We start from the raw sequence: 27,598 nt of genomic DNA on the forward strand, positions 1-27,598 counted from the left end.
AGGCAAACAACATTTCACTGTATTAATTTTCATTCCCTTGAATACTAATGAGGTTGAACATTTCTATTAGCTAAACACCAGCTATCACTGTTCCTGTAAAGAATCATCTAGTCATGTTATTTACCAATTTTTCAAATTATCTTTTACTTACTGTCTTAAAATATTTAAGGATTTTTATCCTTTATTACAGATGTTACTAATTACCCCATATGCTATGTTTCCCATAATTTTGTTTCGGGAATTAATATTCAGAAACTTATACTTTTATACAGTCAAAGCCAATTGATATTTTTCCCTTATCACTTTTCTTCTTTCTTCAGTGCTTAAATTAGCAAGTTCTTCTCTACCATATGACTGGTACTTACATGTTATTTGTCCATAGTTTTTTTAAGAGCATTATTGAGATAATTCATATAATATACAATTCACTCGCCTTTAGTTTTCTTATGCTTATAGATGGCATTATGCTCTGGGGCCATTTTAAACAGCAAAATCACCAAGGAAAAGCCCCTAAATGCAAAAAACATGGCACACAAAAAGGACACTGTTTACAGCATGAGAGTTCAAATAAGAAGGCAGGGCGTCACCTTGTTTAACACCTCAGCTGGGAACAAAGGCCTTGGGAGACCCAAATTTCTTGCAGCTCTACGCATGTCCACACATGACTGTAAAAGTGCCATGAATATTGATTTTGTGGTTACAAATAAGTTTTAGCAAGCAGAAATATTCACAAATATGGAATCCGTGAATAATGGGGATTGACTGTAATATATATGAATAATGGTGATGCACACACACAGTCAGCTGCTGAGTTTTCTACTGTTTCACTAACTTAATTATTTTAGTTTTGTAATATATTTTAGTAGTATTTAATGAAATTTAATATATTTTAGTAGTACCTGTAATGTTATGATTCTCCCATGCCCAATCTCAATTAAAAAAAAAAAATCTTTGCTACATCTTGCCCCCAATTTATATTTCCAGAAAAACTTTACAATAATTTTGAAAGGTTTTAAAAAGAACTGCTGTTGTGATTTTTTATTAACAGTGCATTAAATGTATAAATTAATTTATAAGAAACTGACACCTTTATAATATTAGATGTAGGAAAATATTCTCTGAAAAATTATTCAAGATTTCTTTCTGGTCCTTGGTTAATTAAGTTTTACAACTTTCCTTATAGAAAGAAGTATTATAAACATCTTTTTAAAATTTTATATTGCAATTAACATCTTTGCGATAAAATTATTTCAGGGAAAATTGGTTTACTCTATAAACGAGTAATTATGTTTCTAGGAATTCATCTGAAGGAAATGAATTATCCTAAAGAAATGAGTAGAAAATCATATAAGTATTGAGAAACAAAGATATCAATCATCATTATACTGCTATTTAAAACAACAATAAAAAAGAACTTAAATTTTTAACAGGCAGATGGATTTTTTAAAAACTAGGTATTAAAATATTTAGAAAAAATTATGCACTCAAAATAATATGGAAAAATGTTTATAGCACATTTTTAAGGGAAAAGAGGAAATTACAACCCAAAATACACAACAGAATTCTTATTTCACTTAAATATATGTGCAGATGTAATAAAATAGAAAAAAATTCCAAATTATTAACAGTAGTTATCTTTGGGTGGTCATATCGTCAGTAATCTTTTACATTCATCCCCAATACCATTTTATGTATTTCTTCAATAAAAAATTAATTCTTTTTTGGACAGAAAAGAATATATATTGTTATTTAATGCTCTAGAAACATTTAGTGAACTCTTTTTAAAAACAATCTATTTGTAATACAGACTCACACCTAATTCATATCTATATCATTTTTTTTGTTTTTTTAATTTTTAAAAATTGAAGTATAGTTGAATTACAATGTTCTGTTAATTTCTGCTGTACAGCAAAGTGATTCAGTTATACGTATATATACATTCTTTTTTTATATATATTCTTTTACATTATGGTTTATCACAGGATATTGAATATAGTTTTCTCTGCATTACAGTAGGACCTTGCTTATCCATTCTACTGATACATATAAAAGCTTACATCTGCTAACCCCAACCTCCCGCTCCATCCCTCCCCACCCCCCTCCCACCTTGGCAACCACAAGTCTGCTCTCTATGTCCGTGATTCTGTTTCTGTTTCATAGATAGGTTCATTTGTATCATATTTTAGATTCCACATGTAACTAACATCATTTGGTATTTGTCTTTCTCTTTCTGACTTACTTCACTTAGTATGATAATCTCGAGTTGCATCCATGTTGCTACAAATGGCATTCTTTCATTCTTTTTTATGGCTGAGTAGTATTCCATTGTATATATATACCACAGCTTCTTTATCCATTCATCTGTCAATGGACACTTAGGTTGTTTCCATGTCTTGGCTATTGTGAATAGTGCTGCTATGAACATAGGGATGCATGTATCTTTTTGAATTATAGTTTTGTCCAGATATATGCCCAGGAGTGGGACTGCTGGATCATCTGGTAGTTCTGTTTTTCATTTTCTGAGGAACCTCCACACTGTTTTCCACAGTGGTTGCACCAACTTACATTCCTGACAGTGTAGGAGGGTACCCTTTTCTCCACACTCTCTCCAGCATTTGTTACTTATAGACTTTTGAATGATGGCCATTCTGATTGCTGTGAGGTGGTACCTCACTGTAGTTTTGATTTGCATTTATCTAATCATTAGTGATGTTGGGGCTTCCCTGGTGGCGCAGTGGTTAAGAATCCGCCTGCCAATGCAGGGACATGGGTTCAAGCCCTGGTCTGGGAAGATCCCACATGCCGCAGAGCAACTAAGCCCGTGCACTACAACTACTGAGTCTGCACTCTAGAGCCCACGAGCCACAACTACTGAGCCCGCGTGCCACAACTACTGAAGCCCGCATGCCTAGAGCCTGTGCTCTGCAACAAGAGAAGCCACCGCAATGAGAAGCCCACGCAATGCAACGAAGCGTAGCCCCCCACTCGCCACAACTAGAGAAAGCTCATGTGCAGCAAAGACCCAACACAGCCAAAAGTAAATAAATAAAATTAATTTATTAAAAAAGGAATAATAATTAGTGATGTTGAGCCTCTTTTCACGTGCCTGTTGGCGATCTGTATTTCTTCATTGGAGAAGTCTATTTAGGTCTTCTGCCCATTTTTGGATTGGGTTTTTTGTTGTTGTTGAGTTGTATGAGCTGTTTGTATATTTTGGAAAATAAGCCCTTGTCAGTCGCATCATTTGCAAATATCTTCTCCCATTCTGTAGGTTGTCTTTTCATTTTGATTATGGTTTCCTTTGCTGTGCAAAAGCTTGTAAGTTTGATTAGGTTCCATTTGTTTTTGTTTTTATTTCTATTGCCTTGGGAGACGGACCTAAGAAAACATTGGTATGATTTATGTCAGAGAATGTTTTGCCTATGTTCTCTTCTAGGAGTTTTATGGTGTCATGTCTTATGTTTAAGTCTTTAAGCTATTTTGAGTTTATTTTTGTGTATGGTGAGGTGTGTTCTAACTTCACTGATTTACATGCAGCTGTCCAGCTTTCCTAGCACTACTTGCCAAAGAGACTGTCTTTTTCCCATTGTATATTCTTGCCTCCTTTGTCAAAGATTAATTGACCGTAGGTGTGTGGGTTTATTTCTGGGCTCTCTATTCTATTCCATTGATCCATATGTCTGTTTCTGTGCCAGTACCATGCTGTTTTGATTACTGTAGCTTTGTAGTATTGTCTGAAGTCTGGGTGGGTTATGCCTCCTGTTGTGTTCTTTTTCTTCAGGAAGGCTTTGGCCATTCTGGGTCTTTTATGGTTCCATATGAATTTTAGGATTGTGTGTTCTAATTCTGTGAAAAATGTCATGGGCAATTTGATAAGGATCACTTTAAATCTGTAGATTCCTTCGGGTAGTACGGTCATTTTAACAATCCAAGAGCATGGGGTATCTTTCCATTTCTTCAAATGATCTTCAATTACCTTTATTAATATTTTATAGTTCTCAGCATATAAGTCTTTCATCTCCTTGGTCAGGTTTATTCTTAAGTATTTTATTTTGGGGGCTGCAATTTTAAAAGGGATTTTTTTTTTACATTCCCTTTCTGATATTTCATTGTTGTTGTAAAGAAATGCAACTGACTTCTGTATGTTAATCTTGTATCCTGCTACCTTGCTGAATTCGTTTATCAGTTCTAGTAGTTTCTGTGTGGAAGCCTTTAGGTTTTTCTATATATAGTGTCATATCATCTGCATATAATAACAATTTTACCTCTTCCCTTCCGATCTGGATACCTTTTATTTCTTTTTCTTGTCTGATTGCTGTGGCTAGGACTTCCAATACTATGTTGAATAGAAGATGTGTCTAGATCATTTCTTGAAGTCAAACAAGATGTGATTAAATATAGACACATAAATGTTCTATTTTTAGTAAATTCAGACTTTACACAGTTTAAACTCCAAGTTAATGAGCCTCCTAAAGGTTTAAATTATTACTGTATGTCTATAGCCTATTATTAAAATAGAAGCCTTTCATTTCAATATTTCCCTGTAATTTCTGAAATCCCTGGACTTGGCTAAACAAATCATTCTACATTTTCCTATGTCTTCACTAAATGTATCATTCATTTCTTATCTTAATCAAAACCCGGCTTTCCATGAAGCTCTATTAAAGTCTGATTTCTCTCCAACACTCTTATCTACCTCAGAGTTGAGGGATACAAACCATTTTTCTTAATTTGGAACGATGCTCATCCACTCTCTCTTCTACTCCTTTAAGAGTAACACCATCCAGGTTAACCACCTTCTATTCTTGCTATAATCTATCAATAACTAGTCAGTGTTCATTTTTGAAGACTCTGAGACTACTGAATCTCCAGTTTATAAACCACTCTCTATATTCCATTAGTCCATCAGTATCTTCTTATCTTCAATTTCTTCCCTCTCCATTATCTGTCAACATGACTTTCAATATTTAAAATCCTGTCTCACTATCTTCAGTCACACCTGCTTGTTAAAAACTGTCTTGCCTGAATCCAACAGACTGTTGGATTCCAAATACCAAATATCAAGTACTACATGAAAAAAAATCATATACTGTTAATTCATGGTTATCAACATCAACATGATCCTCAACGCTACTTCAATACATTCTCCTGGTTCCCTTTCCATCGTTTTGCTTGCTCCATCTTAACCTCTTTTGAGGGATTTTCATCTGTCATTCCTTAAATATGGGCATTCCTCAGCATTCTGCCCCACATGTCCCACTCTACAAATTCTCTGTGTGATCTTACTCAGTTTGATGGCTTCTATAACTAGCTAAATATTATTAAAGACTCCCAAATCTAGAAATCCAAACACTTTCCAAAATCCAGACATTATATCCAGGTGCTTTCCAGATCTGGTTCTAGATATCTTCATATAAAAGTCACGTAACCATTTTCAAGTTACTTTGCCCATTAGAGAACTTGTTAACATCTCCACTCTACTTTTTTTTCTGCATTGCTCTGTCATATCTCACTGAACTGCATTATTACCAAATGCTGAATTTTACAAACCTGCAAGCTGGAGTCTATTTTAACTACTCTCTTTTAACCCTGACACCCCTTTAATAATCAGTTACCTTTAATTCTACTACTCAGATTTGTCACACCTGGTTAGTCCTCTACTACCTCACTTCCTTATCCTAGACTGAGTCACAGCTAATTCTTACGTGAATTACTCCAACAGTTAGCAAACCATTCTTTCAACTTCCAGTTTTGTCTCCTTTTGACCTATTTTCTACAACCCTTCCAAAATCTAAATGTGATCCTGTTTTTATGCATCAGCTCATAAAATTCATTAAATAGTACCTATCTCAACAATCCAATGAGGGAGGTACTATTTATTCATCCCTTGTAAAGACTGCTCACTATGATACTTCATGTTCCTAGCACAGTGCCTGGGATATATTACATGCTTAATAAATACTCAAATATTCAATTGATGGAAATTTCTCCTTCCATCTAAGATGAAATATCATGAACTAGATTTACTCTCCTGCCTGAAACAAGTCCTCCCTCCCCCAACAAAGACACACATGCAAAATATATTAAAAAATGGTTTTCAAGACACAGGACATTAGGCAATGGACAGTGATTACTGAGACACAAGGAAAAACAAGATGAGCCCTAATGCTCCAACTTCAATTGTTTTGAGATAATTTAAAGGTCATGGAAAAGCGCGGGGATGGATAAGCCAAGAAATAACCAGTAAAGTCCATGAGTTACGAAGACAGACCTGAGAGTCCAGGGAAACCAAGGCAGCTAGAGTTCATATGGTAAAATTCCAGAGAGGACAGAGCTACAGAGAAGAACTCCAAAATTTTAGTACAAAATGCCTATACTAGAAAAGAAATGTTCAAATCAATCATCTGAGCCACCACCTAAAGAAACTTAGAAAAAGAGCAAACTTAAACCCAAAGTAAGCAGAAGGAATAATAAATATCAAAGTAGGTATCAATGAAAGAGAAAACAGAAAAAAAAGAGAAAAAATCAAAAGCTGGTGCTTTAAGAGCAATAAAACTGAACTGTCAAGAACGGATAACCAGGGAATGGCCAAGATAGAGGAATAGGAAGACTCTAAGATCACCTCCTCTCAGGGGCACACCAAAATTACAACTATTTACAGAGTAACTATCAATGAGGATGACTTAAGACCAGCAGAAAAGAAGCTATTTAAAAACTAAAGATATAAAGAAGGAACCACAACAAGACAGGTAGGAGGAGTGTAGACACGGTATAGTAAAGAACCATACCCCCAGGCCACAAATGGGAGGATAATTATAATTGCAGAAGTTCTCCCCAAGGAACGAGGGGTACAACCCTCCTCATCAGGCTGCCCAGCCTAGAGTTCCCAGAATGACTGGCTTTGAAGACCAGTGGGGCATACTTTTGGGAGAGTCAAAGGGCAGTAGGAAACAGACTCTACTCTTGGAGGGTGCACACAAAATCTCACATGTTCTGAGACCAAGGGAAGAAGCAGTAATTTAAAAGGAACCTGGGTCAGACCCACTTGCTGATATTAGAGAGCCTCCCAAGGAAGCAGGAAGCTTCTGGTACTCACGCTGGGGACACAGACGCTGGCAGAAGCCACTTCTGGATGCTCATTCAACCACGAGGACAATGCTGCAGGCAAGCAACATTTTGGAATCCTCCCTCTAGCTCATTAACACTGGGACCCGCCCCAGCCCACCAGTCAGTAGCACCAGTCCTGGGACATCCCACACCAAGTAGCTAGCTGAGCATGGACACAGCTCCACCCACCAGCAGACCAACTCCCATATGACCCCCTGAGCTCCTGGCCGCCCCAGGACCCAGCCCTGCCACCTGTGGGCTGACACCAGCTCTAGGACCACCAGGGTCTACAGCAAGAGACCACAGGACCCAGCTCTGACCATCAGCAGGCCGGCACGCCCCCCCTTCCAGGACATGACCTTACTCCCGCAGTGGGCAGACACCAGCCATGGGACCACTGGGCCCCAGCCCCGCCCACCAGTGGCCCAACACCAGCTCTGGGACACCTTGAGACTCTCAACCACCCCAATATCTGGCCCTGCTCACCTCAGGGATGACACTAACTCTGGGACACCCTGAATACCGCAGCCAGCTTTGTCAGGAACTGGCCCCGTTCAGGAATCCCATTCCTGAGTATTTATCCAAAGAAAATGAAAACACTAATTTGAGAAGATATACATACCCATAAGTTCACTGCAGCATTATTTACAGTAGCCAAGATATGGAAACAATCTGAGTGTTCATCAGTGACTGAATGGATAAAGAAGATGTGGTGCGTGTGTATATGTATGTATGTGTGTATATACACACACACACACACACACACAGTGAAATATTACTCAGCCACAAAAAAACAGAATGAAATCCTGCCATTTGTGACAATATGGATGGGCCTAGAGGATATTATGTTAAGTGAAATAAATCAGACAGAGAAAGATAAATACCATATGATTTCACTTATATATGGAATTTAAATAACAAAACAAATGAAGAAATGTGACAAAAGAGAAACCAGTCATAGATACAGAGAACAAACAGGTACTCGCCATAGGGGAGAGGGGTGGGGGGAGGAGAGAAATAAGTGAAAGAGATTAAGAGGTACAAACTTTCAGTTACAAGATAAATGAGTCGTGGCTATGAAATGTACAGTGTGGAGAATACAGTAACTATGCAATATCTTTGTATGGTAGAGACTTACCATGGTGATCATTTTGAAATGTACAGAAATATTGAATCACTATGTTATGTTACAGGAACTAACATAGTTCTGTAGGTCAATTATGCTTTAAAACAAACAAACTAACTCATAGAAAAAGCAATAAGATTTGTGGTTACCAGAGGCAAGGGGTAGGAGGAGGGCGAACTGGATGAAGGTAGTCAAAAGGTATAAACTACCAGTTATAAGATACATAAGTACTAGGGATATAATGTACAACATGATAAATATAATTAATACTCTTGTATGTTACATATGGAAATTGTTAACTGAGTAAATCCTAAGAGTTCTCCTCATAAAAAAAATTTTTTTCTATTCTTTTAATTTTGTATTTATAGAAGATGATGGATGTTTACTAAACTTATGTGGTAATCATTTCATGATGTAAGTAAGTCAAATCATTATGTTTACAGCTTAAATTTATACAGTGCTGTATGCCAATTATATCTCAATAAAACTGGAAGGGAAAAAAATAATGGATACCCAGTTGTCCCATAGGAAAAAAAAAAGATCAATAAAACTGATAAACCTCTAGCCAGACTGATTAAGGTATAAATTATAAATATCAAGAATGGGGGAGGTAACATCAATATAGATATTAATGAATAAGAAGAGAATATTACGAACTTTATGTCATAAAACTCTACAATGTAGGTGAAATAGACACATTTCTTGAAAAAAATTAACAATCACTCAAAAATAATTAATTTGAATAGTCCCAAGTTTACTAAAGAAATGGAAATTGTAGTTAAAAATCTCCCACAAGCAAATACCAGCCCCAGTGTCTTCACTGGTGAATTCTACCAAATATTTAAGGAAGAATTAACACAGTTGTACTCAAACTATCCTAAGTGTATACATATCAAACTTATCAAACTGTATACTTTAAAAGTATGCAATTTATTATATGCTAATTATATCTCAATAAAGCTGTTCTAAAAATATTCAGTTGATGGAAAGAATGGCAGGAGGGAGACAGACCTGCCAGAGGCCAAAGAGCAGCAGCAAAAATAAAAAGGAAAAAAATAAATAGAATGAGATCAAAGAAAAAAATTACAGAAAGAAAGAAAAGAGCAAGTTTAAGTAGTGATGAATCCAAGTTGTAAAAGGAAAAGGGCATTAAATCTAGAATAGGTGATTAGAAGTAGCACAGTAAAAGTTCTGGAACTATCTGGATATTCACTTATTCCCCTAATTCCTAATCCTATGCAGAGTGAATATATAAGATTGTACTCTACTGTGTGTGTGTTAGTGTGTGTGTGTGTGTGTGTCTTTAATTAGTGTATCAGATCCACAGCACAAAGCTGATAGAGTATTTTGGGTACTGCTGTATTTGCTGAGTGAATAAATATATTAGAAATTCTCCCATGTCTTCCATAACCTTATAATTTATAAAGAACTGCAAATAAGTACAAATATTCTTCCTCAGATAACAAATTTTACAGCATTCCTAATTACCTAATGAGGAATTTTCCAATACTTCCTAGGTTTTTAAAAACTAGAAGACTATAACTGATCTCACCAAAAAATACTTGGGGAAAAGAAAATCACAAAATTGAGTACAGTTATAACAAAATTAAGTGCCACTCTAAACAGAAAACTCAAGATACCAAAGCCTTTAATGTAAAAAGTTAGAAAAAGATTGCATTCTACATAAATATATTAGTGAAAAGCTTACCTGTATAGTCGCATTTCACTCAGCTTTATCGTTATCAAATCAATAATGGGTGGGGGGTTGATCTGACTCTCTGTTATCACATGGAATGTATTTTTCATTGTAATTAGTCCAAAATCAGCAACAAAAATATTTTCAGAAACTGGAGACTGTGGGATAACCACAACTGGGGCTTTGATGTCAACATCCAATGCCATTCTAGAACTCCTTTGTGCCAGTTCTTTTACACCAGTAGCAGCCATTTCTGCTGCCTGAACAGTTGCCTCAGCCAAGGCTTGTTTACCTGCTTGAAAATTATCTATAAAAGCCTATAAAGAAAACAGAATTATATTCTTAAGGCTACCATTAATGAATAAAACTATTAAATGTATATTGGTATTTCTGATTTTACCTCCATAAGAAAAATTTTCCCTTGGAACAACTAAGCATTATTTATTCAAAGTCTGACTTGTCTATATTAAACCGTAATTTTCTGCAATAAAGGTTGAGAAACACAAAGATACAGATACAGAAACACAGTAAAACAGTAAAAATCTAGTCCCTGGACCAAAGCAACATGTGGATGCTCCAATGTTTCACTGCCATCTATTTCCCTTTTTATCTCACTTTCCTTAATGGCTAAACAATCACACTGTATTTCCCTACACAACCACAATGGACAGAGAGCTTATTTACGTTTGTAAGATAAAACAGTAATAAAAATATGTCCGTCAAGAACTCTAAAGTTTTCTAATTCCTGAAATGTGGGAAAAATACTAAATGATATAAAATACACCTAGAATTATACTTAATTTTCATGTTTAATTAATTTCATGTTTTAATTATTTTCAATAATTTTTGAGTATAAAGCTATCACAACAGGGCTCAGTGATATAATGCTTCTGAGTTATAAAAAGAAATTAGAAAAAATTAAATAAGAAATACTTTTTCATTTTTACTTTTTATGTACAAAAAAGTTTTTATGGCTATAGGAAAAACTGCATGATAACCTCAGTTAAAAAGATCAGAAAAACAGCAACATTATTTATTTAGAATCAACTGATTATCTAGTTTATATACCACAATTTAGTTAAAAGAATGAATAGTGAAGTCATAGAGACAGGTATGACACAGGAAAAAACATCAGCTGACAGCAAGGGAAAAACACAGGGGGGAAAAAAAAACTATGAAAGGCAGAAACAGAACTTAAACACCTCAGGGAAGTGTCATATAGGGATTAAATCTAAATCCCTCTAAGCCCCAAATATTCACAGAACTAGAATGCAATAGAAAACATAATTTTCTTAATGACCAAACCAAACTTCAATTATATATTTAGCACTTTTAGTTAGAGCTGGAAGTCAGGTAAAACACTCAAACCAATCATGTATAAAATAAAGAATTCAATTAATATACATAACATATATATGATATATAATATACATATATTTAATGTTTATTAAAATACATATTTCAATTAGCTAGAACATTCCCATGTGAAAATGATGTTATATAAACAGTATACTATACATTTCAGTCATGATGTATGGTACCCAGAATATCTTGAAAAATCAGGACAAAAAAAAATCAAGTAAGGAATGCTTCATCTATGCTTCATGCACAGCAAACACTTTCCAACTAGTAGGAAAGAATAAATAAAAAACTGATTAATATACTTACCAATACAGAATACAGAAATTTTGTGACAAGAACTACTTCAATGCAACCAACAGTTAAATTAACTTGACTGTCAAACACATTCATATCTGTGTACGCAGAACCAGCAGTTGCACCCATGTAAGAAATCATTTTGAAGCTGAAAACTTCTTTTCCAGTAATATAAACAGCCTTAATGAGAGAAAATTTAATTGTCAAAATCCACTTTCGAAATGATATGTCTTCAGTACAAAAATAAAGCAAATGCAAAATATACATACATATCTGGAAAATCTTGTAAGTAGTCAAGCCAAGTACAAATAAGACAACAATTCTAACTTCTTTATTAGAATCTACACTGCAAGTTTTTTCAAATCAGTAGTGGCAACTCCCTTTATGGGCCATGGAATCAATTTAGTAGGTCTGACACAAGATTCTTTTAATGGAAAAAAACAGAAAAAAAAAATCAGAATACACATTTTCATTTAGTGTGTACACATGGGTACTGAGAACTGCCATATAAATGTATTTTTCAGTCACTGTCAAAACTTAATATAATCTATTTTCTTGATTTGAGATATGTGAATAATTATCCAGATCCTTCCAAGGAGTTTCCTCCTATCACTATACTTCTGTTCCTTATTAGTTTGTCAAGAGTCATCTCAATTGCCAAACAAGAATTACCTACAGCAGTATAATGTCTCAAGCTCTGCAATACCAGTTAAAAATGGTGGAGATAATAGCAGATGTGAAATGTCAAAAATATTCTGAAAGATAAACAGAGCACTCACTAACTTAGTTTATAGCTTTCTTGACCCTCTAAATGCTAGAAGTAAGGCAGAGGGCTGAAGAACCATCAAGAAGTAAATGAATTCCAACCATGGAACAAAAAAACCTCAGGAATCAAGGATAGTTGTCTGAAGGTTGAGGCGTAAGATGAGACTAAACAGAAGTCTATAGGAATTCTGCTTCTGCCTAGGATGTAGAATGCTGGAGAGATGGTCACTCCAAACCTTAAGAACAAGAAAAACAAAAATAGATAAACTACAAAATCATAACTTTTCTTAAAACCATTAGAAATCTGAGGTCACAAGCCAACTAAGCAGCCTAAAATCTAAAGAAAAAAGGTATCTTCAAGAGAGAACCTTAAGCACCAGCTCACCTGTGGTAAGGGGCAGGAGAAAAGAGCTGTCAGATACCATAGAAGCTAGGTAAGAAGAAATCAGATAAAATGGTAAAGGTTGACTATGAACTTATAATGTGATATACAAAATCCCTGGGAGTCACAGACACAAGAGGAGCTCACACTTAGTTGCAAGCACTTCATTGTGTGCTTTCTGCTGGGAGCTCCTGAGAGACTGGGGCCAGAGTGGAATACCAGAGGAAGCTTTCCTTGGTACAACCCTCAAAGACAGGAGAAACCTCCACTCTAGAAAAGGCCCAAAGTTCCATCAGAATTATTCTCTTAGAACAGAAGCCTTAAGAAACTAGCAGAAAGGCAGTAACCTTGTTGCCCTCAGAGCACAGGTGAAGATACTATACCCCAGAGGCAAAGATAAAACTCCCTCTACACTTGGGGGAAGAAACCGTCCTGGGACCAGACCATTATTGAGCACCTTCTACTGGAGCAGAAAAGCATACTCTCCCATACAGGAGCTACCAAAGATCTGAGTCAAATGCCATGGGAGGGATGGACAGGATCACCAAGAATGCTCCAATTCTGAGACCTGGAGAAACAGACCTGGCTAGACTGAACCTGAACTAGGACAACTGACAAGCCTACCTAAAACATCTTCCCGCTCTACCGCCACCCCCAAATACCATCAAGATGGCAAGCTCTAAGAAAAAGCAGCAGTAGACTCTAAACATCAAGGAAAGAGCCAAGAGTATGGAAAGAGAACTTTCTGAAGTACAAGAGTAGAGGAAAAGTAAACAGCATAGTATGAAGCAGCAGTCCAACAACAAATCCCCCACCCTAAGCACCAGATATAGCTGAAGGAATGTGAAGCAGTGGCATATTGAAGGGAATCACATTAAACAAGAAAACTCAAACGCAGTTCAGCTCTCCATAAACTGGATTCAATCCCCCATGCTAATAGGCTAGCAGAAAAAGGAGGCACACTCACTTTCAGACATAAATACTATTCACTTCTGTCTCTATTATCCTATATATGATGTCTGACAGTCAATCATTAGTTACAAAACAACCCAAAAAGCAAGAAAAAAATAAACAACAAATGACAAAGCAATCAACAGAACCATACTTGCTTATAACATAGATGTTGGAACTTTCAGCCAGTGGATTTTGAATTATTATGATTACTAAGGTAGGTGCTTCTAGTGGAAAACATGGAAAATATGAATGAACAGACTGAAGAATATGAGCAGAGAAATGGAAAACAGAAAAAAGACTCAAAGGGAAATATTAAAGATTAAAAAAACATGGTAATAGATGAAGAATACTTTCAGTGGGTTTATTAGTATATTCAGTGGAGCCAAGGACAAAATCAGTGAACTCAAAAATAGGTCAAAAGAAATTACACAAACGAAACATAATGAGAAAAGAATGGGAAGAGTTGAACAGAGGATCCAAAGGTTATGGGACAATATCTAACAGGAATCTAATAAGAAATTTTGGAACCCAAGAGGAAGAAGAATAGAGAGGAGGCAGAGGAGGAAGAGGAGGTGAGGAAGCGAGAGAGGTGGAAGCAGAACTATTTGAAAAGATATAAAAAATACTGAGACAGATCCAGAAAGCTCAGAAAACTCTGAACAGGACAAATATGAAAATATACTTACATATACCTAGACATGCCATACACAAATTCTCAAGGCAGTCAGATAAAGATGAGAAATTATGTACACCTAGCAAAAATATCACTCAGAAAATGAAGGTGAAATAAAAGTCTTTTTTTTTTCCAGTTCTGATGCCTCCTCCCTGCCAAAAGATGAAATAATTCATAACCTGCAGATTTGCATTATAAGAAATGATTAAGTTCTTCAAGTAGAAATAAAAATAACAGAATTTTGAAGGTACATGAAGAAATGAGTTCCGGAAATAGTTAGAATGAAGGCAAATACATCTCTTGTAAAAAATTAATTGCTCTAAAGAAAATTGACTAAACCCCAATTGGTAGGTATATATTGTGGACTTTCAGCATACACAAAAGTAAAATATATTACAATAATACTGTGAAAGGCAAGAAGTAGGAATTGACAGTATAGCACTGTTAAGATACGCAATACTACATAAAGCAGTAAAATATTAATGGAAGGTAGACTGTAATATCCCCAATACTATTAATCAATAAAAAACAGAATATCTTCCATAAGTCACATGAGTGACCTGTGACTATCCCCCTTGAGCCCAACAGAAGAGAAGAAATTTTCATAAGACAGTGTTTAGTGCACAGAGGTTGTGGCTTAGGAGACAACAGGTGTAGATAAGGGGTAAATAAAACACCATACTGAAAAATGGGTATTTTAAGTAAAAATCTGTAAATTGAAATGTTAAGGTCCCCACATTCTTCAACCAACTGGCTCCCTGAATCTAGACTGTCAGGTCTATACTTATAGTACTTTTCTAAAAGGAAAATGACTGGCCTGAGGGGGGAAAAAAAAAAAACTTTAGATACTCAAGTTTTGAGGCCATCAAATCACTACATTACTGACTGACCATCTACCGTGATGTCCACCTGTCCCAAGTCCTGCCCACACAAAGCTTCCAATCAGCTCTGAGTATCTAGGCAAAATTACCAAGTCCTTCTAGGAGAAAGAAAGTGAAATTGTCATTAGAATCAGCAGCAGCAATTTGATTGTGAACACTAGGCCAGAAGACACAGAATAACATGTTTAAGATCATCTAGAAAAAAAAATGCAAGCTAAAGAATCAAAATCCAGCCAAAGTACTCTGTAAATATAAATGTAATACAACATATAGACACTCATGGAGTACTATTCTTATGACTATGAGCCCTGCCTACGGAATCTACCAGGGAATAAACATTTAAGTAGCCAAAATTTTGAAGATGTCAGCATAAAGACTGGTGAAAACTCCCATTTAATAAAGAAGAAATGTTTGAATCAGAATATTATCATTTTGCAATCCTTAATGAAATAATGGTTTTTAACATTACAAAAACAAAGACAGCTAGACACTGTGCATCCTTTGAAAATACACAACACCAACTATGAAGTATTCTTGCCCTCTCCAACCCCTGTAAAAAAACAAAAAAAAACAAAAAAACCCCTGAATCTCACTGAATGAGATTTAACTATCAATTTACAGGAAATACAGGGAATAGAGGAACATGTTAAATGCCATGAGAACGCAATCAGCAAAAGCTGATGGAAAATTCTACAAAACAAATAGGATAGCAACAAATGGCAAGGAAGAGAAAGAGATAGAAACTTATAGATTAAAACAGACTTAAGAGGCATATTAATCAAAACGTACTGTATGGACCTCCTTTGGATCCTGATCTAAACAAACTAAAGGAAAAAAATTATGAGACAGTCAGGGAAATATGAGAACTCACTGGATGGTTGATAACATTAAGAAATAACTGTGCCACGGGTCAGAATGGCCATCATCAAAAAATCTACAAACAATAAATGCTGGAGAGGGTGTGGAGAAAAGGGAACCCTCTTGCACTGTTGGTGGGAATGTAAATTGATACAGCCACTGTGGAGAACAGTATGCAGGTTCCTTAAAAAACTAAAAATAGAACTACCATACAACCCAGCAATCCCACTACTGGACATATACCCTGAGAAAACCATAATTCAAAAAGAGTCATGTACCACAATGTTCACTGCAGCTCTATTTACAATAGCCAGGACTTGGAAGCAACCTAAGTGTCCATCAACAGATGAATGGATAAAGAAGATGTGGCACATATATACAATGGAATATTACTCAGCCATAAAAAGAAACAAAATTGAGTTATTTGTAGTGAGGTGGATGGACCTAGAGTCTGTCATACAGAGTAAAGTAAGTCAGAATGAGAAAAACAAATACCATATGCTAACACATACATATGGAATCTAAAAAAAAACATGGTTCTGAAGAACCTAGGGGCAGGACAGGAATAAAGACTCAGATGTAGAGAACAGACTTGAGGACATGGGGAGGGGTAAGGGTAAGCTGGGACAAAGTGAGAGAGTGGCATGGACATATATACACTACCAAATGTCAAACAGATAGCTATTGGGAAGCAGCCACATAGCACAGGGAGATCAGCTCAGTGCTTTGTGACCACCTAGTGGGGGGGATAGAGAGGGTGGGAGGGAGATGCAAGAGGGAGGGGATATGGGGATATATGTATATGTATAGCTGATTCACTTTGTTATAAAGCAGAAACTAACACACCATTGTAAAGCAATTATACTCCAATAAAGATGTTAAAAAAAAAAAAAAAGGAAATAATTGTGCCCAGCCCCAGGCCGGGAGGCCCAGACGGGGGAACCCCAGGGTGGGGCCCCTCTGGACGATGGCAGCGGCTGGACAGGAAGTGAGGAAGGAAGCGAGGAGGGCACTGGCGGCAGTGAGGGGGCGGCGGGAGACAGGGGCCCAGACACAGAGGGTGTTTGGAGTTCAGACATCGAACAGAGCTTCCAGGAGGCCCTGGCCATCTACCCACCCTGTGGCTGGTGGAAAATCATCCTGCCTGATGAATGCAAGATATATGGTCGGAATGAACTGACTGCTCGCTACATCAAGCTGAGAACGAGGAAGACTCAAACTCGCAAACAGATCTCTAGTCATACCCAGGTTTTGGCCTGAAGGTAATCAACGGAAATCCAGTCCAAGCTCAAGGACCAGGTTTTCAAGGACAAAGCTTTCCAGACAATGGCCACCATGTCCTCAGCCCAGCTCATCTCAGCACCTTCCCTGCAGGCCAAACTTGGTCCCGCCGGTCCTCAGGCCCCAGACCTTTTCCAGTTTTGGTTGGGGGGTTCTGGGCCCCCCTGTAATGTTCCAGATGTGAAGCCATTCTCGCAGACACTGTTCTCCTTGTCACTGACTCCTCCATCTACTGACCTCCCAGGGTACGAGCCCCCCCAAGCCCTCTCACCTCCTGCTTTGCCCACACCTGCCCCCATCAGCCCCAGCCTGGCAGGCTCGGGCTCTGGACACTGCTCGGTTGCAGCTGGTGGAGTTCTCGGCCTTTGTGGAACCTCTGGATGCAGCTGACTCTTACCAGAGGCACCCGTTTGTACACCTCAACCAGCACTGCCCCAGGCCCAGAGCGCCCCCCTTCGTGAGTGTGGATGTCCGGCAGATCTATGACAAATTCCCTGAGAAAAAGGGCGGTCTGCGGGAGCTGTATGACTGTGGGCCCCCCACGCCTTCTTCCTGGTCAAGTTCTGGGAGGACCTGAACTGGGTGCCGAGTGGCGAGGAGGTGGGGGCCGGCGGCAGCAGTGGTGGCTTCTATCGAGTGAGCAGCCAGTACGAGACCCTGGAGCACATGACCCTCACCTGTTCCTCCTGTTCCACCTGTTCCAAAGAAGAAGGTCTGCTTCTTTGGCAAGCAGGTGGTGGAGAAGGTGGAGACGGAGCATGCCCAGCTGCAGGACGGGAGGTTCATGTACTGCCTGCTGCGCTCACCCATGTGAGAGTACCTGGTGAATTTCCTGCACAAGCTTTGGCAGCTACCCGAGCGCTATATGATGAACAGTGTCCTGGAGAACTTCACCATCCTCCAGTGGTGACAGAGACACCCAGGAACTGCTGCTCTGCACCACCTACGTCTTTGAGGTCTCCACCAGTGAGCGGGGGGTCCAGCACCACATTTACCACCTGGTCAGGGACTGAAGGGGGACCCCAGAAGTGGCCCACCCCCAGAATACCCTCCTCCCAGGAAGGACCTCCAGCCTTCCTCACGCTTCTTACTTGGGGAGGGGGCTGCTTCCTGTTAGGACCTTAAAAGCTGGGTGGTGAGTTGAATGGGCTGGGACTGAGAAGAAAGGATGGATCCTGATATTGGGACCTCATAGGGGTGTCTGAAAAGGACAGATCACTCCAGGACATTTGACACTGCGGACAGGAGTGAGACAACCCCTGGGACAGCACTGGTTTCTGTCTCTGACAGGCACCCTTCCCCTTCTCTGTTTTGGATGTTTTGGAGGGCCCCAGTTACACACTGGCTTGTCGCTCTCTGTTTTTCAGGGCGCTCTTCTTCCCAACCTGCCTCTCCTTACCAGCCCCATCCTGGGACCCTGATACCAAATTTTGAAGGTCAACCCTTTCTGTGCAGGAGTAAAGCCAGCTGGGCCCTGGAAATTTTTTTTTTCTTTTAACGTGACAAGAGATATTTATAAGTGGGTGTTAGGGTCATGACATTTTCTCAGCTGGGCAAGCAGTGGGGTGAGGCTTTTAAATCTCATGTCCTCTTCTAAATAAGCTGTGGCGCTAGGCTGTGTTGCCTCCTTCTCCTCCCCTCCCTCCAAAGTGTGTTTTGACAGAGGATAAAGCTATTTTCCCAAAAAAAAAAAGAAGAAAGAAAGAAAGAATTGCTTGCTTTTTAAAGGCAAAATACCAATGGGATTTTTTTTTGGTAGACCGTGAAAGATTCTAAAATTTATATTTATATATGTAAACACAAAAGTCCAGGAACAGCCAAGACATTATTGAAGAAAACGAACAAGATGGAAGACGAACTATAAAGCTTAAGAATTAAGCTCAATAATTCAGTTTGGAATTGAAAGGCAGTATAAAATAGTTGTTAAGAGCATAAACTACAGAGCCTGAATGCCTGATTTTTACATCCAGGATGTTAGATGAAGCTCTACTAGATATGTGACCTCAAGAAGTTAAACCTTTATGTGCTTCAGTTTCTTTATCCATAATATTGGAAAATGAAATTCTGATCTAAATGGCATTTGTGAAGATTAAATAACTTAATATTTATAAAGCATTTAGAACACTATCCAGCACCAAGTAAGGACTATATGTATGTTTGGTACTGATTCAAGGATAAGTAAACAAATGGAACACAAAAGAGAGCCCAGAAATAAATCTATCCATATATCTACACTTAATATTTAATAGATATAGTACTGTACACAAGTAAGAAAAGGATAGCTATTTAAATAAATGATATTAGGAAAAAACAACCCAGTATGAAAATAAATGAAATTGGACCCCAGCCTCAATCATATAAAAAAATCAATTCCAAGTAGGATGAAAGACCTAACAGTGAAAGGCAAAATTATATAACTTTTAGAAGGTCACATAGGGGAATACCTTTATGAATTCAGGGGATGGAATGATTTAGAAGACAAAATTCTCAAACCAAAAAAGAAAAGAATGATAAATTCAACTTCATTAAAATTAATAACTTTTGTTCATCAAAAGACATCATAACCAAACTGGGAGTAACTATTTGAAACACAAACTAAGCAAGGAATAATGTATAAAATATTAAATGATTTCCTACAAATCAATAAAGAAAAAAATAAACGTTCCTTCCTCTAAAATTGATAAATTAAACCAGGTGTCAGCAAACCACAAACAGCAGGATTAGGTAAAAATGGTTTACATACTTTTAAGTAGTTAAAAAAATATCTAAATAATATTTTGTGACATATGCAAATTATATGAAATTTACATTTTATTATCCATAAAATAAAATTTTACTGGAACACAGCCAAATCACTCATTTACACAGATGACTGCTTTCACACTACAAGAGCAGGGTTGAATAGTTGCAACAAAAACTTCATGGCCCACAAAGCCTAAAACACTTACAATCTGGCTATTCACAGAAAAAGTTTACTGGCACCTGAGTTAAACTAATAGGCATCTCATAGAAGAGCAAGCATAAACAGTCTATAAGTATATGAAAAGATGTGCAATTTCATTAGTGGTAAGAAAAATACAAACTGAAAACACCATATTATACACTCCAGATCTTCAAAAAATGTAATATCTGACAATTCCAAGCACTGGCACTGAAATGAAATACCAGATCTCTCTTCCACTGCTCCTGGGAGTACATGTGTCACTAGAAATAGATTCTCTGAAAAATGCTTGCATGACATACATCCAAGAACATATCAGGAGACATGTATTGATACAAGACTAGTTATAGAAGCAATATTCATAAAAACAAAAAAGTAGAAACCAAATATCCATCAACAGAACAATGAATAAATAACCAGTGGTAATAAAATGAATGAACTATACCTACAAACATCAACATGGATACACCTCAAAAATATAATGAATGATAAGATGCAAGGCTAAAGAAATACATATAAAATATGATATCCTTTAAAAAGGGGACTGAAAGATGAAACAACGTGTTATGTAAGGATTCATACATAGTTGGTAACATTTATTAAAAATACAAAAAAATGTACATAGTTAACTCTCCAAGGAGACAGTACAATAAAGTCAAATTAGGGCATACTGGTGACTTCTGGGGTATGTTCTATTACTTGGTTTGAGTGTTGGGTATAAAGGTATTTGTTTTACTGTTGTTCTTGACATTATATTACTTGCTTTTGTGTATATGCTATATTTCAAAATAAAACATGTATTTCCAAATACCACAAAACTGGGCAATATATTGTTTAAGGGTGCAAACATATAAGGTTAAAAACTACAATGAAGAGTAAGGAGGAAAAAAAAGCAAGGATATACAATTTATATAATAGCTTGTTATCATCTCAATTTTTAATAAAAATATGTAAGAACAATAGAAACAAAACCATATGTGCAAAAATTCCAAAAAAGACCCACATTACCAAATCTCACTCAAGAAGAACAAGAAAATCTGATTAGACTTACATCAAGTAAAGAAATGGAACAGTAATTAAAAATTTTTCCCCACAGAAAACCTCAAAGCCACACAGCTTCACTGCTGAGTTCCATCAAACACTTAAGGAACACATAATATATACCAATTCTACATAAATCTTTCAGAAAATAGATGAGAAAACACCTCCAAATTCATTTTATGAAGCCAATATTAGCCAGATACTAAAGACAGAAAAGTATAAAACAGTTAGAAATACTGGTGTACCTACCACCAAGAATTAACAAGCTTAATAACTGGATAAATTTTTAAACACTCATAATTTACAGTGATATTTTATTTCATGAGAATGTCAGGTCAGCTAGAATATTTTTCAGGTTATGGCACACATAAATAATAGTATCTGTACAATGATACTAGTATAAATGAATGCTGCTCCAGGACAGAGTCAAATAATCTGAGAACTCTAGTCCTTTATCCAGCTGCCCAGAAAGCTGAAGGGCTCAATATATCATACTTAAAACCCACTCAGGGCACAATAGTGTGTCATGGAACAGAAATTACAAAGCTCTGATCCAGGGCAAAAAGATTATGTCTCTTTGGTTCCTTGACATATGGAGAGTTATGAAGGTAGTTTGTTTAAAAATCATATACATTGGAATCAAAGTCAAGAAATATGGAAAGGAAAACGGGGTGGGACAAGAAGACACAAGTGAGAAACTTCATTTTGTAGCTTTTTTAAAGTTAGATTTTTAACCTTAAAGATGCATTAAAAATAAAATTACAGAGAAAAAAAGTAAATGTCTTAGGTTATAATATCAGTTCCATTACTAACTACTTGTATGACTTTTAGTAGATTCATTTATTTATGTTAGCTTTACTTTCTAAATAGGACAAATAAAATGAACAATCTACTTCCTAAACGCTCTAAGACTATAATTTTTCAAATAAAAGCAATGGAAGCAAATCAAACCATGGCTTCTGTAAAATTTCTTGTTCTTTATTCCTATGAGCCACGTACCTTTGATGTTTTGGGGACTCTTGTTACCTCATGCTAACGAACCACAGTAAGAAAATATAAGGCATACGAATTTTTATTTAACATAAAAATCAGGTCATCACTGTATCTCATCAGTATTATTTGCTAATTAAGCCTATACACCTATTTCCTTTCTTCCTGTCACATTCCGAACTTTGACTTCCTGACTCAACAAGTACCTCAGCCTTTTCTAATCCTACTATTTGATATTCTCTTCACTCCTATAAATATACCACCTTACCCAGATGCTCCACTGTTTAAAAATTACCTGTCCAACTCCACAACAGTATCTAGTCCAAGAACCTTACTTACTCTCTTGCACACAGTAACAACAAAAGGACGTATCCTTCAACCACTAGCCACCTAGTTCAAAGGACTCTCTTAACATTATAATGCTATGTTAGTAAGTATCCATGAAAATAAACTTTAAAAAAAAATCTCGTTTATTCAATCTGACTTCATATCCTCTGCTCTGAAATCTGAAATGCATTACAAGGTTCACAATACTTCAAAATAGTGAAAAGATAAAAAGTAAATAAGGCATTTGCTACTCCCCTACCCCGCCCCCCAACAAAAGCACTCCACAACTAAGTTCCAGCAGTATCACTTGTACTAATTTCATTTATGAGATACTTAATCATCATTTTACAAATAAACAGATTCTGAGATTAGGCCACCCAACTACTGAAGAGCAGGGCTAAAATAAGAACCTAATTATGCCTAACTTCAAAACCCATGGACCTACTAAGACACACTGCTAAAATCCGATGACTGTTTAATTTATACCTATGAACAATCTTAAAGGACAATTATATTTAATAATGTTAATGAATAGAAACAAATTCATACCTTTTTGTATACAGCTGTTATATCAGAATCCAGAACAATTATATTTCTTAGCTTTGCATTTATTTCAGTTGCTGACGGCCTCATAATCATCTCAGAATCAAGCCCTAAGGGAAAAAAAATTATTAAATTATTTTCCCTTCATTTAATAGTTCTGAATTTACTTTTCCTCAAATCTTATTACCTTCAATCTTAATTTCTGAAATGTTATGTTTCTGATCTTGAATAAAGATCTGTAAACATGATAATTCTGCTAAAATCTGTAAGGTAACAATATCTTCATTCTTGGATAATTTTAAAGCTGCAAAAAGAAAGCCATATTGTAAAACATAAGACAAAACTTTTAGTAGTTACCTTACTATACTTATAAAGTAACTGAAATATCACAACAATGATAACGCTAGAGGAAAATGTGATTTGCAAATTGAAAGCAAGCAATATATTACCTACTAAATTAGGAATGCTAAAGAAAATCAAATCCAATGAAAACAAAGCCAAACCAATGCAAAGAGACAGAACAAAAATAGTTCTTAGATGAGAATAACATTTGAAACTAAGAAGTTGTAGTTGTAAAATCATAAATCTTTTGCGATTTAATGATTACAGGGTGATACATGTTATTATCAAACTTGCAACTTTTGACTGCTTAAAAAAGCACTCCGATTAAAAAACATACTCTCATATTATTCAAATTTTGTTAGTTCTATTTTTCTAATTTAAATAATACTAAATGCACAAAATTTAATTACACTAAATACTTCTACTGTATAATCTTCAACTAAAATGAATGATAAGATAAATAAAAGCCACTTTTCTTCAGCAATAATCACTTTACTATTATTTTCTAAAATTAACCTGGTATATAATGAATCTTTCTAAATATTAATCTAGCAATAGAATTCTAACACCAATATTATAATAATAACGCAAGAGCCAAAATTTATTGATCTACTTAGTAAAAATTTGATGTTGAATTTTAAAGAAACATACGTATTTTTTTAATAAACTCTCCTTTGTCTTCAGTCTCTGCAATATGCACTGGGGCTGGTTTTTCCTCTGAATATGGAAGGATATTATTAAAATAATTTATTGTATTCAGAAGTGCTTCAGTATGTAAATGAATGTCCAAAGAGGAAAAATTCACCTAAAGAACAAAGCTGATTTTAGTAATACAACAAATATTTGTCTGTATTCTTTGTGGTATAAAGGATACAATTTATAATATTCAATTTTTATCCTCAAGGATCTTACAGTTCTAGTTATAAAATAATTTTCATAATATATTTGCTTAGAAATACAGTATCTAATTAAAAAATAAATTATTCACCTATACCTTAATCAGTTGCACAACACTGTTATAGGTGTCCTTCAACATTGTTATGGGTAAATTCTTTTCAGCCTATACAGAGTGAAAAAAACAAATCTGTTCGATTATCATAGGAAGACATATGTATATATCATTACATAATGGTCCTAACACACATTTATATAATTTTTCTAGCTATTTATATACATATAATTACTTAAACAAACGACTGCTTCACCAGAACAAATTTGCTAAGTATTCAATAAATGTTACATACTATCTTGCTTATTATCAAGAGTGGATATTTAGGTTTTATCACATGTAGAGGACAATCATTTAGTCAGCGACAACTGTTAAGATCCTTCCCAAATCTTCCTATATGTTAAAACAAAATTTTGACGGAACAGTCCGCCAGGTATCAAATACTCTGTGGTATCTTTAGATTTGGAACATTTTTACAATATAAAAGCTGTTTAATTCATAAACAACAAAAAACACTAAAATATCTACATCAATAATAGTAAAAAATGGTCTTAAAAGTGATATAATTCTCATTTAGCATTAAGTACTGTAATTATTAAAATAACGTGGCACTTACATAAAAACAGGTCAATGAAAGCAAGGGTTAAATCATATGTAGACCACAGTACACATAAAAACTTAATAAATGATGAAATAGTTATCATAAATCAATAGGAAAGGAATAGAGTCACTGACAGCAGGAAAATTAGGTAACTTCAGACAATGGTGGGAAATCAAGTGAAAGCCTCATCTTGTATCCTATACCACTTTTCATCAAGATTGAAAAGTTTGTTGACATCCTGATGGGGGGGAAATAGCCAAACTGCAGGCCATTTGTTTATAAATCTAACAGAGGATGACAAAACAAAAAAATCTTAAACTTTTAGGAGTTATAGCGATCACATCAGAATGAAGATTAAACTGAATATTGCTAAACTTATAAAACTTGATTTTAATATTTCAGCAGTATGCTTACCATAACAAGCATATAAATCAAACTACTTACCTTCACATATTCCAGTGTTAACAGATCTTCCATTGTGTTATCCAGTGTTGTAATCAAATAAATTGGTTTCTTGTTTTCATCTAAAAATAATTTCTAAAATTATTCTTTCATAGAAAAACTAATGGAAAATAAATGCAGGCAATATTAATAATTATAGAATTGGAAAAGAAGGATTTCCTGTATCATATCAATTCTGGGCCTTGATTTCTGTATTACTCAACTCAGGTCCTTCCTCCTTTATTTTAAACTCTAAAAATGTAATTTCATCTCACAATTCCCTTCTCTTATGCCACAATGCTGAAGATTCTAACCCTTCTAAACCTAGATAGGAACTGAAGTAAGAAAAAGTAGCAATCAGTTAAAGAAAAAACAGAATGTTTATTAGGAACAATGAAAGGACATGAAGAGATTCTAGTCTTGAGTCACAGAAATAGCTAGAAAGAAAACTGTCAGAATCTCTAAAATCCTAATTGTAGAGAAAAAGCATCAGGTAACTGATGAGAAACTAAATTGTTCTCTGTATTAGTTTAGATTAAAATAAACTCTATTACCATATTATCAGTCTTTACTAGTTGTATTGTTGCTTCTGCTCAAAATCTAAGAAGATAAGTGAGGAAACTGCTGTAGAATAGTATTTTGTGTAAAGTCTTTATAACTATCATCAGCAAATTACTTACAACTGTTCAAAATCAGTAACTAGATACTGGAAGAAAGGACTACAAACCAATCATACTACTCTTGAGGAAAAAAATGCAACACATTTCCACAGAATCCTCCAGATTTAAAAGCTTACTAGCGGGCTTCCCTGGTGGCGCAGTGGTTGAGAATCTGCCTGCCAATGCAGGGGACACAGGTTCGAGCCCTGGTCTGGGAAGATCCCACATGCCGCGAAGCAACTAGGCCCATGAGCCACAATCACTGAGCCTGCGCGTCTGGAGCCTGTGCTCCGCAACAAGAGAGGCTGCGATAGAGAGAGGCCCACGCACAGCGATGAAGAGTGGCCCCCACTTGCCGCAACAAGAGAAAGCCCTCGCACAGAAACGGAGACCCAACACAGCCAAAAATAAATAAATAAATAAATAAATAAATAAAAATTTTAAAAAAAAGCTTATTAGCAATGAAGCTAGCCTTCTACTGTAGATGCTAATCACATTTCAATCCTTAAGAAGGTCTCTACTTTTTTCACTCATTTATTCATTCATTGAATAGCTATCTACTGATCATTTACTTTGTGTAAGAAATTGTGCTATTCACTTCTTCCTACTCTTTCTAAGAAAACAGAAGCAAATATATTACAAAATAGGTGCACTGATAATTATATATCTTGTATTATGTGTGTAAGGGTTTTCTTATCCTTTGCTCTTGGGAAAACAAAAAATTATAAAAAACATAAATATTAACAACTGCTATAATACTTCTGGATTACTGGTGAACACTATCAAGTTGGTTTACTTTTCTTTCCAACTGCCAGAGCAAACTTTGATGTAAAAAGCATAATAAAGCAGAACTCTGTATCTTCCACGTATGATAATTTTTTCAGGAAGAGATAATCATAACACAATTCACCACATGCAAGTTCTCAGAGGCTACAGAACAAGTGTAGAGTATGGAACTAAAATGTATAAATCATATCCAATGATTAAGTTTTCAGGCCACAATACTTAATCTGCTTCCCAAAATACAAAGATCACATTTAATTCAGGGCTCAGAAAAAAGGGGAAGTTTTCATTATACCAGTTAACTGACATCTTTTGTCTGGGAATGAGTTCCCAGAGAAGATGGCCTTCTCAAATCCTTGAGAGGTACATAAGCATATTCCTTACCTTTCTTATTCCCACAGATAGTTCATTTTTACTTTAGTTCTCTAACTCCCTTATTTTCTGTATCTCAATTCACTGGGGAAAAAAATTCCTAAATGAGTTCAAAAGATTTCACAAGATAGCTTCCATTTAAAACTTAAATAACTTATAAACATTAAAAAAAAAAAAAAGTCAACCATCAAAAGAACATGGAGGGGAATTCCCTGGTGGTCCAGTAGTTA

The 27,598-nt window shown here is 35.9% G+C and overlaps 1 protein-coding gene and 1 pseudogene across 4 annotated transcripts in view; one reads left to right on the top strand and one right to left on the bottom strand.

Moving 5' to 3' along the window:
• Positions 1–27,598, bottom strand: part of VPS13A (vacuolar protein sorting 13 homolog A) — a 258,051-nt gene that overhangs the window by 111,074 nt on the left and 119,379 nt on the right. For 3 of the 4 annotated variants that reach the window (XM_068551843.1, XM_068551845.1, XM_068551846.1), the window contains exons 27-33: positions 25,558–25,637; positions 24,558–24,623; positions 24,215–24,368; positions 23,409–23,525; positions 23,228–23,331; positions 11,598–11,765; positions 9,942–10,246 (exon numbers count right to left, since the gene is read on the bottom strand). In XM_068551843.1, coding sequence (XP_068407944.1) covers positions 9,942–10,246; positions 11,598–11,765; positions 23,228–23,331; positions 23,409–23,525; positions 24,215–24,368; positions 24,558–24,623; positions 25,558–25,637 — 994 coding nt within the window. The remainder of the gene's footprint in view (positions 1–9,941; positions 10,247–11,597; positions 11,766–23,227; positions 23,332–23,408; positions 23,526–24,214; positions 24,369–24,557; positions 24,624–25,557; positions 25,638–27,598) is intronic. The other variant, XM_068551844.1, reaches the window with a different exon arrangement.
• On the top strand, positions 17,425–18,392 carry LOC137770216 (transcriptional enhancer factor TEF-4 pseudogene; annotated as a pseudogene).

The sequence above is a fragment of the Eschrichtius robustus genome, chromosome 10 (genome assembly GCF_028021215.1).
Source record: "Eschrichtius robustus isolate mEscRob2 chromosome 10, mEscRob2.pri, whole genome shotgun sequence".
NCBI lineage: Eukaryota > Metazoa > Chordata > Mammalia > Artiodactyla > Eschrichtiidae > Eschrichtius > Eschrichtius robustus.